At 42.7% G+C, this 12,170-nt stretch overlaps 1 protein-coding gene across 4 annotated transcripts in view; it reads right to left on the reverse strand.

The window, feature by feature from the left end:
* POC5 (POC5 centriolar protein) overlaps window positions 1-12,170 on the reverse strand; it is a 48,640-nt gene that overhangs the window by 31,719 nt on the left and 4,751 nt on the right. Inside the window, exon 1 of one of the 4 annotated variants that reach the window (XM_089494421.1) lies at window positions 11,319-11,569. The exons of the other annotated variants lie outside the window; for them this stretch is intronic. Within the exon in view, the coding sequence (XP_089350547.1) occupies window positions 11,319-11,402 (84 nt within the window). The 5' untranslated portion in view covers window positions 11,403-11,569. Of the gene's footprint in view, window positions 1-11,318; window positions 11,570-12,170 lie in introns of those variants that run through there. 4 annotated transcript variants of the gene reach the window in all.

Below are 12,170 nucleotides of genomic sequence, written 5' to 3' on the forward strand. Positions count from 1 at the left end.
GTTTTCTAAAGCTAACATTTCTCTGCTATTAGTATTCTTACTATTCAGTCCCCCACATCAGGGAGGCTTTTGCTGAGAAGCCAAAATAAATGTGCCAAACTAGAAGAGCCCTCCCTCCAGTCCATCTGCCTTGGTCCAGGCCTCAGAGGGAGAGAAGAACCACTGGACCTCATCCCCTTTCCCACCACCATTCCCTTCTCCTTTTGTGTCTTGTCTTTTAGATTGTAAGCTTGAGGGCAGGGAACTGTCTAATTAAAAATAATAATTGTAAGCCGCTCTGATAGCCTTTAGGGCTGAGGGGCGGGGTATAAATACCATAAATAAACAAATAATAAATAAACAAACTATTAAGTAGTAGCCCTAGTGGGCAGTGTGACTAGCTAAGCATCTCTGAGAGACAACAGCAGTGACGCCATAGCTAACTCTAAAGGAATTAGTATTGCACAGAAACCACTCTTGAATTCCTTTTATCTTGAAAGCTCTACAGTGAGACAATTCAAAATGAAACAAGATAAGCTTCCCTACTCAGATAGCTACCGAGGAAGAGAAGAGAACAAGTACAAGTAGTGCTGTATCTAATTATACAATTGAGTTCAATCTAAAAAGTCACTGGACAGCCAGTATAGAAATCAAATAGACTAAATAATCAGAAGCAGAAGATGGAGAAACTCCATTCTCTTTGCAAGAATAAGACCAGGAGCTGATTGTGGCAAACATTATGACCTATTGATTCCAAAAATTAGAGTAAAGCTAAATAAATGTAACACACACAAAAATAAATGAACAACCCACAACAGATGGAAAAGCGGTATACAAATAAAAATTTTATTATTATTATTAACATACAGTATACTAGCCTAAATCCAGCATGATTCCTTTGCCCAGCTGCCCTTGGAATTTCCTGAAAACTGGCTCTGGAGAGGTTCCCAGAAGTAGTAAGGGGGCAAGCCCCATGGCATACAGTGGGTCATATGTCTGAGTAAATGTGTGCAACAAAGATGGGGAACCCTTCGTTCTTCAGAAATGTTGGCTTTTAACTCCTATCGGCCCTGCTCAGCACAGCCGGTGGCACACTTGATCTTAGCCCAAAGGTTGAGTGTTTGCTTTGGCAGCATGAATATTAAAATTGGCTTGATGCACAGATTAGCATGGCCCAGTACAGTCAGTGGTAAAGGATTACAGGCACTGTAGTTCAATACATAGGATTAGAACATAAAACTTTTTTAAAGCATAAAATAATTTGTAAAAAAACTTATGAGCATTAAAATTTCAACAATTTATTGGATAAGAGACCACTGCTCCACTCGAGGAAGAGACTCTATTGTTCCCTGGATCATTTCTAGTAATAATTAAAAGTGGAGGGAGAGAACTGTTCTCAGCCAAGGGGTCACATTTGCTCATAGCTGATCTTCTGGGGTCTCCCACTCACTTTTTAAATTTACTTTGATATATACTGACATATAATATATACCCATATTCTCTCTCACATACACAACTCTTATTTCTCTTCACATCAGTTATGCTAAAAAAAAGGCTCTATAATGGAACCAGTGGGAAGCTTTTTTAAAAACCTTTACAAGTCTTTTAAAAGACTCTCTCTTGGTTCCACTGGGAAGATAGCATGTGCACTGTACTAAGAAGGATAACTACATCTTTCACTGGCACTAGGGATGGCTGCAGCTTCCATGTCAAGGGTTCAGTGAATCCGCTCTTAGGTTTATTCCAGCCTTAAAGGAACTATTCAAGGCACCAAACCTATTTGAGGGGATACACTTCAGCACCTCGGAGAGTTACTTTTAAGTCTGCAATTACATCCAGAGCAGATTCACTGTACCCTTTTTGACTTGGAAGCTTCCAGCCCTGAATACTGCTAATACATATAATCAGATGGCACTGCTGCCACAGGCTTGACTGATTATGCCGTCTGGTGAAGATAAGAGTACAATCCTGGTTCCATTATTCATGATTAAAATATGTCAGCTACTGTCAGTACTTAGAAGATAAGATAGCCCATTCCTCCAAGGTGAAGTGTTTAACCTCCCACCCGCCCCCCCAAAAAACAATAGAGCATTATACAACACTTAATTCATATTCCCTTAGAATTGAAGGGTGGGCCAAAGTGTATGCCCTGGGCTGCAAGTACACAATCTAGGCTGTTTTTGTGGCCATTGGCAACTTCAGGTTCCCCAAATTGTCCTTTTCTGTTTTTAAAAAAGACAGACAGTAGCCAGTCTCAGCTACAAGCAAAAGATAAACCTTAACTTAACCTCAACCTTAACTTAAAAAAAGGAACCCTCCCCTTTGTCTGAATAGACTCACCTCAGGAGAACCTAAAAGAAGCATCAACCCCTTCTACTCTCTCCACCATGGTGCCACTTCTGGCCTTTTTGAATCTCTGGGTGGGAAAATAGTGAAGGGAACTCTTTGGTGCTTCTCCTCAAGAAGCACTGAAAAATTCAGGGGGTTGGTGCTTCTTTTAGGTTTTTCCAGGACAAACTAACCTCTCAGCATTTACCACTCTAATCAGAAAAGGAGGAGGTTACTTTTTTTGATACGAGTTAATGTTGTACCTTAACTCTTGCCTTTACATTCTTTTTGACATGTGCATGTTTTCTTCGTCCCACCTATGCCTGGTCGCCCCCCCACATCTCACATAGGCACCATTTACTGTAATTTTCTCATCATCCATCAAGCCTTAAGGATAAGCACAGTTATGCCTGTCATGATTTTTAAAGTTTTTTGGTAATGTTTTCCTTTGCATCATCTTTTACATCCTTTGTAACATGCTCCTAAGTTTTACTCTTGATGTATCCATGAGTCATATCAAAATCCATAATGTTGGCCGAAAAACCTGTCCTTCACTTATACAGGAGGTCAACTTGTACACTAGTATATAAGGTATATGATAGTTTGAGGATCTGCTCATTAGTCTCAGGACAAGGTAACACTCCCAATCTCAGACCTACTCCCCCCCCAAAAAAATTGTGTTTGTAGAAATCATGTGTCAATAAACTGTCTTTATTCTTAACTATTACGTTCTTCCTGGGGTACTCTATCTAAAGATACAATGTGCACGCACCATATGCAGCTTCCAGCTTATGTGGAAGCCACACATCAATTAAAATAATGCCCCAATCTGCGAGCACGTGCCTCACTGCTTGCAAAGGGCCACAAGTATATGACGATTTCCCCTTACACGGGGGATCGGGAACAGATTCCCTGTGTAAGGAAAGGGCCTGCTGTATAAGAGAGAATCATAATTCAGAACTGATGGAGATCTCCACTCAAAATGACAAGGCTTCAAGAATGCCTGATCATTTTTAACCTGGAGATCAGCACATTTACTAGCCAGGAGTTTCTAGTTGGTGTCACTGTTCAGCCCTAGTGCATGGAACATGCGTTTTATAATATTTATCAATCAGCTTTCTGCCATCAAAGTTATATATATGATAAAATGTACATTCGTTAAACAGAAACATAAAAAAAAATACTAAGTGCTAATCTTAAAAACTAGGGGCCAGACAGAATAGTGCAGCTTTGATTGCCTGCCCAAAACCCAGAAGAAGTCCAGACTTATTTTCCTTGGGAAGGACTTTCCAAACTGAGATATGGCTACAGCAAAAGACCTGTCCTGTGTACTTGCAAACCTAGCCTCTCAGAACCATGAGCCATGGAACCAGGCCTCTGCTGAAGTTCTCTGATTCATGTTGGAGTCTATCACCATTTTGTTACAGCCTCACTTAAAGCTCAGAACTGTGCCTAAATAAATTTTAGGATGACTTCCTGCATTAAAATATATAAAACTGCAGAAGGCAGACTTACAAGCCATGTTTACTCAGAAAGAAACAGCACTGATTTTACTGAAGTTATGAGCTTACCCCTATCTTGAGATCTTCCAGGAAAATCATTCTCTCTGACCCACCACCTTTACAAGTACATTGGAGAGAGCCTTCTTGGTTGCTACTCCTAGGCTCTGGAAGTCTCTTTCTAGTGAGGTTTGTTTGTTTGTTAATTTTATATGCCACCTTTCTCCCAGGCACAGGATTCTGTACCCTCTTTGCTATCCTTTCATAGACCTTTTGTTTTGGCAGGATTTTAAGGGCTGGCTGCTTAGGGCAAAGGGCATTTCATGTGTTGTTTTGTTTATATTAGTTCTTCTTTCTAATGGTTATGGTTTTAATTGCTTTTAATTTAATTGATAATTACCAAATTACACCTTAATTTTATTTAGTCTAAATACAACATGTTAAGTGTTACTTTTAGTTCAGCAACTGGTAAAAGTTTGTCCTCAGATTCCTAGAGAAGGTAGATATCTGATTTTAAAACACGAAAAGATCAGAAAGCCAAACATTAAAAAGTCAGGAAAGTAAGAATTTTTTTTAATCCTGGCTTCCTAGCTGGATTTTAGTTTTCTATATTTCCATTATATCCTTGTTACTTCTCAGTGACTGATCCTACATGTCTTTGACCTGAAAGGCTAGGGGAAACAATGTTCTTTTTATAGTTTTTTGTGGGTTTTTCGGGCTATGTGGGTTTTTGGGTTTGTGGGTTTTTCGGGCTTCTAGGAGAGTTTATTCCTGATGTTTTGCCAGCATCTGTGGCTGGCATCTTCAGAGAGTGTGGCTTTCTGATCATTCTGAAGATGCCAGCCAGAGATGCTGGTGAAACGTGAGGAATAAACTCTTCTTGAACATGGCCACATAGCCCCAAAACCCCATAAAAAACTATGGATGCCGGCCATGAAAGCCTTTGACTTCACAGTGGTCTTTTTATTCAGAAAGGTTTCTTGTGTGAATGCTGGTCTACTGCTGTGAGAAATCTAATTGAATTCTGGTTATGTTTCTTGTTATTCTATTTTAGTTGTATTTTAAATTTGTTTTTAACTTATGTTTTCAATCATTTTATTACTATTAGCTTTCTTCCAGACCTTTTTAATTAAAAGGTGGGGTATGAATTAAATAAAATGGGAAGTCTGAGCCACTAAAGCTTTTAGAGAGAAAAAAAAAATCAATGACACCTTCACCCATGGGAAAATCAGATCTATTTAGAACACTTTATGACAGAATAACAAACAATCATCCCTTTACCACAGCTCAGTACACGCCTAGAAACTGCTGCAGGAGAAAGCAATTCATTTTAAGTGACCTCAGAATCTGTAAGAGCAGTGGTCAGCCACTATAGCCTTTGAAGCTACTGCTGCCAAACAATATTATTGCTACGTAATATTTGATCATCATCTGTTGTTACAGTCTGGGCTGGCATGGGCAACTGTCTGCAGTTGGAAGCTGCACCCCTGGCAAGAAAACACCTTCCATTTCATGTGATTTTTTTAAAAAATACATATATCCTGCCTTTCTCCCAGTAATGGGACTCAAGGTAGCTAACATTGTATTTAAAAACAATGATGTTTAAAGCTATAGGAAGTATAAATATTTATTTTAAAAGTGATTAAACAGCTTATAAAGTTAGAACATTAAAATTAATTATAAGACCATATACAGGCCTTAAAATTGGCACTGTATAACATTAAAACCTCATCCCAGCCAATTTTAGAAAACCTGGTAGCATAAAAATGTTTTGACTTGCTGATGGAAGGAGAGAAAGGATAGGGTATCCTGGACTCCCTAAGGAAGGAGTTCCAAAGTCTGGGATCAGCCAAGTGATAAGGTCTTCTTGCTTGTTCCCACCAAACAAACCTGGGAAGGTGGTGGGACAGAGATAAGGACATCTCCAGATGACTGTAGAGATCTAAGAGGCTTATAAAGGAAGATACAGTCCTTCAAATAACCTGGACACAAGTAGTATAGGACTTTATAGGTCAAACCAGCAATTTGAACTATATCCAGAAACTGACCAGCAGCCAATGGAGCTGTTGCAACAAGGGAGTTATGTGCTCCCTGTAGACAACCCTGGTTAACAATTTGGCTGCAGATTTTTCCAGGCAAGCATTCTCTGAAGATGCCAGCCACAGATACTGGCGAAACGTCAGGAAAAAACTCTTCTAGAACATGGCCACATAGCCCGAAATACCCACAAAAAAACTATGGATGCAGCTCTTTTGCCAAGTAAAGCTTTGGAGCACTTCTCAAAGGAAACCCCATGTGTTACAGTAATCCAAACAGGATGTAATCAAGGCATGTATCCCTGTAGACATATCCAAATTCTCCAGGAACAGGTGCAGTAAGAGGAAAGTACAAGGAACACTACCTGTTCTTTATAAGTAACTCCTAAATTTTAGGATCTAGAAACAATTTATTTTAATCCAAAATAGCGTTATTCATTGCAGCAAGGTATGTAGTGAAGATGCAGATGGAAGTATGCACCACTGAACACAGTGGATTAGTTTCCAAGAAAATATACAGTGGTACCCCGGGATACGAATTGACCGCGTTACGAAATTTCCGGGGTACGAAAAAGTTACATTGGAAAAAACTGTTCCGGGTTACGAAAGATTTTTCGGGTTACGAAATTCATTTCGGCGCGAAATTCAAATGTGAAGCGCGGCTAGCGGCTTTCCAGCGCCTTTTCGGGTTGCGAAATGTATCGGGTTACGAACGGCGCCGCGGAACGAATTAAATTCGTAACCCGAGGTAGCACTGTACTTAGGATCCCACAAAAAAAGGAAAGAATACTGCACCTCCCTGGGATTAAAAGAGCCCAGAGGGCCCCTCATGTGCAACAAAACTGACCCCACACCCTCTTGGAAGGACCATTGCCATTCTTCGATGTCCTGGTTATCTGCAAACCGAACCAATGGTTGGGCCATACAGTATACAAAAAACCCTACACATACAGACAGATGCCTACACAACAACTTCAACCATCACCCAAGACAAAAAAAGAAGCACAATAAAAACACTGGTAGACTGGGCAAAATGGATTTGTGAACCCCACTTCATGGCAGATGAGTTGAAGCACCTAGACTGGGCTCTACAGGCGAATGGTTACTCCAGCTCAGACATCAGAAGGACTGCCAGACCCAGAAAAACCCAGAGGAGTGAAGACAAGCAACCACCCAAAGGGAAGGTATTTTTACCATACATCAAAGGAGTCACAGACAGAGTAGGGAAACTGGTGAGGAAACACAACCTCTAAATGGTCTACAAACTGACCAAGAAAATCCAGCAAGCGCTGTGCTCAGCAAAGGACAGGAAAAACGCTCTCACAGCTGCAGGAGTTTACCACATACCATGCAGCTGCAGACAAGTCTACATAGGGACCACCAAACGCAATGTTCAGACTCAAATCAAGGAACATGAGAGACACTGCAGACTGGGTCAGCCAGAAAAATCAGCAGAGCAGAACACATTATAAACCAACCTGGGCATAAAATGCTGTTTGAAAACACTGAAATTCTGGAAAATGCCAACAACTATCAGGACAGAATGGCAGTGCCCTGTCCACATGGGCGCCGCCATTACGTCATGGCCGCAACCTGTCCACATGGGCGCCGCCATTACATCATGGCTGCGCCGCCTCCAAACGGAGCAGCGCAGATGTGACATCCTGGCTCTGCAGAAGGGCGCCTGTGGCGTCCTTTCAGCAGCACCGGAAGGAGCTCCATTTTGGAGCTCCTTCTTGGTTTTGTGTCGCTGGCGCAGCTTTTACACAGCTGCGCCAGCGACACTTGGCCCCTTTCTCCCTTTCCCCGCCGCTGTTGTGGTGTCCTTGGGGCTTGAAGCCCCATGGACACCCCTTTCCAGGCCATGGGAAAGCAGCTGAGGCCCTGATCGGTCGAGGAAAGGGGCGGTCTGTAAACCGCCCAAGTTTGCCTACCAGTCCTGAAAAGCATTGTGCTAGTTTATTTTAATGTATCGTGATTTCACTGCATTATTGTAAAAGACAAAAGATTTATGCAATCTGAAAAATAAACCAAAATCAGGACCCAGCAAATGCAAATGAAAACCACCTAAGGTGAGAAAGATTCCTAGCAGACAATGGATCATTCAGTAAATTGACACCCTGTAGGCCTTGCCATTCAACAGAACAAACACAGATTAACATGTATACCTAATTATCTTCCATTCCTGCATTCTCTGAAGATGCCAGCCACAGCTGCTGGCAAAACATCAGAAATAAACTCTTCTAGAATACAGCCTCATAGCCTGAAAATCCCACAAAAAACTATGGATGCCAGCTGTGAAAGCCTTCAACTTCACAAAAATACCTCAATTTTTCTTTTCGACACTGGGGTTTGGGGGGTGTGTGCACATGTGACCTGCAGGCTACATTTTCTCAATCCCTAGTCTAGAAGAGTTCTCAAATCTTCAGTATCTTATGTCCCAATAAGCACTATACCAGTGATATCCAAACTCTGGCCCTCCAGGTGTTTTGGACTTCAGCTCCCAGAAGCCCCCCTGATTCCCAGACCATTAGCCAAGATGGCCGAGGCTGGTGTTTCTGGAGTGGAGTTAGCCTGTACATTGCAGAAGATGAGTACCACCAACTGTCTTTGAGGCTGTTTTCTGTCTTAGTTATTGAACCTGCCATACTCAATATAGTGAGACAAAATGCAGTAAAACTCAAGCCAAACTGAACCAAGCAACACATATTTAGTTGTAGAACACCTAGACATGGTTTTATTCTCCTCTTCCAAGGTTGCCTCAGTAAAAGAAATAGTGGCAAAATGAAAGAAACTAATCTGAAACCCTATCCATTATGTCTGACTTACCTGAAATGTCAATGGACATATAATGTACACCTAACTAAAAGTCAACAGATTTGGCCCACATAAGCACAGACCAACGTGCTGCTTTTTGCGGAAATACAGAAAGATATAGGACAGATACCCATGGACTCTCTGTCACCATGGTACATACAAACACATACAGGCAATGTAATACATACAATAAAAACACAGAGAGAATCTGAGCTTGTTAAATTATAATTGTTTTAGTTTTGGAGTACAACTTCCAGAATCCTCCCATTATGTAATTTTTAGAGTTGGAATCCAAAAGTCAGTTTTGCAACCTCTGCACAGGACATATATACACACAAAAGAATACAAACAAGACATAGACATGCTTCCCTCTTTCTACACACAACCTATACTGATGCTGCTTTAATCAATTCCATTATTGTTGATACTGGAGCAGCAGGGCAGGAAGACAAGGAAATGGACACTGAGCAGAAGGCCAGTAAGCAAAAAACTGGCTTCAATCCCTTGAACTCTCCCTGGAAGACAGGATGACTACATTGAGGTTGTCGTACTTTGGTCACATCATGAGAAGGCATGCATCTTTAGAAAAGACAATAACGCTAGGAAAAGTTGAGGGCGGCAGAAAGAGAGATCACATGCCAGTTGGATGGACTAAATCAGAGAGGTCATGGGCTTCAATCACAGAAGTCTATCTCTTCACAGAAAGCAAGCCAGATGTGAACTTAGGATAGGGTTGCCATAAGTGAGGACCTCCAAACTGGGACAAATGTAGGACAAATGCAGGACAACATTTTCAAATGTAGGACACATTTTTAAAAAATGGAGGACACGTGAAAAAACTGAGGCTTTTTTAGAAATGTTAATATAAATCCATGTTTCTTAGGCATGATCAAAATGGAGGACATTTTGACATTATTCGTAGACAGATCACGGAAATGTACTTCCCTTTCTGGCCACCCTCCTCTCCCCATTCCAAACAGCACATTTGAGCATTGAACATGGCTTTATTTTAACATTGCCTCTTGCATATTTCAGAGGCTTATTCCACAACTAAACCCTTTGGTCAAGGGACTTTGGTTTTTCTTCATTTTGGCTTGTTTTGTCTGTATTCCTCCCCACTAAATAAAGGAGACATGAAATGGAGTAAATGGGTACAAGTTGTTCAACAAAAAAGTCTTGTGAGACTCTGTAGGCAAGAGGTGCACCATGTTAAGAACTGCATTAAGCACACTTAGGCTGCTGCCACACTGCTTTCACTCTCATCACTCCATCCTATGGAATCCGGGGATTTGTAGTTTGTTGTGGTGCCAAGGCTGGGCTTTGAAATCTCAGGCATAAGAGAGGCAAAAGGCTTGGGCTGCATCTACACTGGAGAAATAATCTGGTTTGAGACCACATTAACTGTCTTGGCTGAATGCTATGGAATTCTGGGAATGGTGGTTTGTTCCAGCACCACAGCAGAATGGCAGTTAACCCCTGGAAAGCTCTCTGACCAAGGTGACCAATGCCTTCACCCCAAAATGTAGGGCACCCAAGCAAAAAACGTAAATAAAAGCTAAAAACACCCATGTACTTATAAATCCATGCTTCTTAGCCATGATCCAAATGGAGGACATTTTGAAATTTGACAGAAGAGGACATGTCCTGGAAAAGGAGGAGGATGCCTGGTCACCTTGTCTCTGGTCCAAAACACACTGCAGAAATAAAACAATGCTGGACTGAAATGCCCAGAGTTCCACACTGAGGAAATAATCCAGTTCGAGAGTGACTTAACTATCCTGGGTTAGTGCTGGGGAATGCTGGGAATTGTAGTACATTGTGGCCCCAGAGCTATCTCTGACAGGGAGTCCCATAACCCTCCAAACGTAGTTGAACTGCAGTGCCCAGAATTCCTCACCAGGTGCATCCACACTGAGGAAATGGTCCAGTTTGAGACTGCTCAGTGCTGGGGAATCCTGGGAATTGTAGTCTATTGTGGCCTCAGAGCCATCACTGACAGAGAAGTCTCAATGTCTCCCAAACACTAGCATTCCCACGATTCCCTAGCACTGAGTTAAAGCAGTCTCAAAGTGGGTTATTATTCCTGCAGTGTGTGTGAGAGATATAAAAGCTAGGGACTGGATTCATTTGGAGGATCTCTGTGTCCAAAACACACGGCTTGGACTGCCAGGGCTCAGTGCTATGGAATCCTGGGAATTGTAGTTTATTGTGGCACCAGAGCTCTCTGACAGAGAAGGCCAAATGCCTCACAGACACCAGAATTCCAGAGCATTGAGCTTTGGCAGTTAAAGGGGTCTCAAAGTGCAGAGGGGGGGGGGGGGAGAGAGAAAAGCCAGGGAGTGTGAATGAGCTCTGAGAGGAGGAGGAGGAGGAGGAGGAGGAGGAGGAGGAGGAGGAGGAGGGAGGGAGCCAAGGGAAGTGGCCAGGACCACCAGAGGAGCCCCTGCTTTTCCTCATCATCGCAGCCTTCTCACTGCTGGCAAGAGGCTCTGCCCCCAGCCAGGCAACGCCTCCATTCAGTCTCCTTTTGTCAAAAGAGCTCTGGTGCCACAAGAAACTACAATTCCCAGAATCCCATAGCACTGAGCCATGGATGTTTAAGGGGGGGGGTCAAACTATTTCTGCAGCCTTTGCTACCCCAAAGCCTTCTATTATTTACCAGCAACTTGCAAGGCAAAATCTCTTCCTTCCAAGCCCTTGAAAACCAACCCAAGGGGAGGGGGGCTGATTGCTTCTTTCCCATTGGTCAGCTTCGGGAGAAATTTGCATATTACAAGGAAAGGTGTTTAGGGCCTCAAAAACGACCCTGTGATAAAGAATTACAACAATACTGAGTGGTAGACATTTAAAAGATGAGGAGGCATTTAGACTCCCAGGGAAACAGGAACGATTGGTGGCCTTTTTTTCTTTGCTCACTGTAACCTGAAAGTAATGCCTCTTGCAGGGTATATATACCAAGTGGGCTGGCAATAGCTCTGAGTGGCAGATGTCTTTAAGACCTGCTCTCTAGGCTTAAGTCAGGCAGGGAGGCGGGGAGGGTGGCACACAGCCATGGGGAGGGCTGGAGCTGCCTCCAGGGCCTTGCTGGGGGGGGAGGTCCTGGGGGAGGGGCCAAACTGGGGTGGGACCGTGTGGCCCCGCCCCAAACTGGGAAGGTCCCGCCCCCAGGCGGGATATGGCAAGCCTAACTTAGGAAATAGTTATGGACAGTCCTGGCCAGAGCCAAACCCAAAAGGGCCTTCCAGGTTCTATCTACCTTTCTCCCCAAGCCAAGTGGGCAGTTTGACATTGGCACAGGGAGAAAAGAGCAATTCTCTGATTTCTAGTACCTCATCTTAACCATACACCCCCAAGCGACATTATTTCTCATTCTGATTTTCTCAAGCTGGAAAGGGGGCAGGCAACTCTTAAAGCATGCTTGTCTAGGCCTATGCAGTGGCAATAGGAACAGGACATTTTGACCTGCTCTTAGAGTGGGCACACGTGTATGGTTGCCAAAATAACATTTTGA

Source organism: Sceloporus occidentalis, unplaced genomic scaffold, assembly GCF_023333645.1.
Source record: "Sceloporus occidentalis isolate IW3139 unplaced genomic scaffold, rSceOcc1.0.p SCAF_1, whole genome shotgun sequence".
NCBI lineage: Eukaryota > Metazoa > Chordata > Lepidosauria > Squamata > Phrynosomatidae > Sceloporus > Sceloporus occidentalis.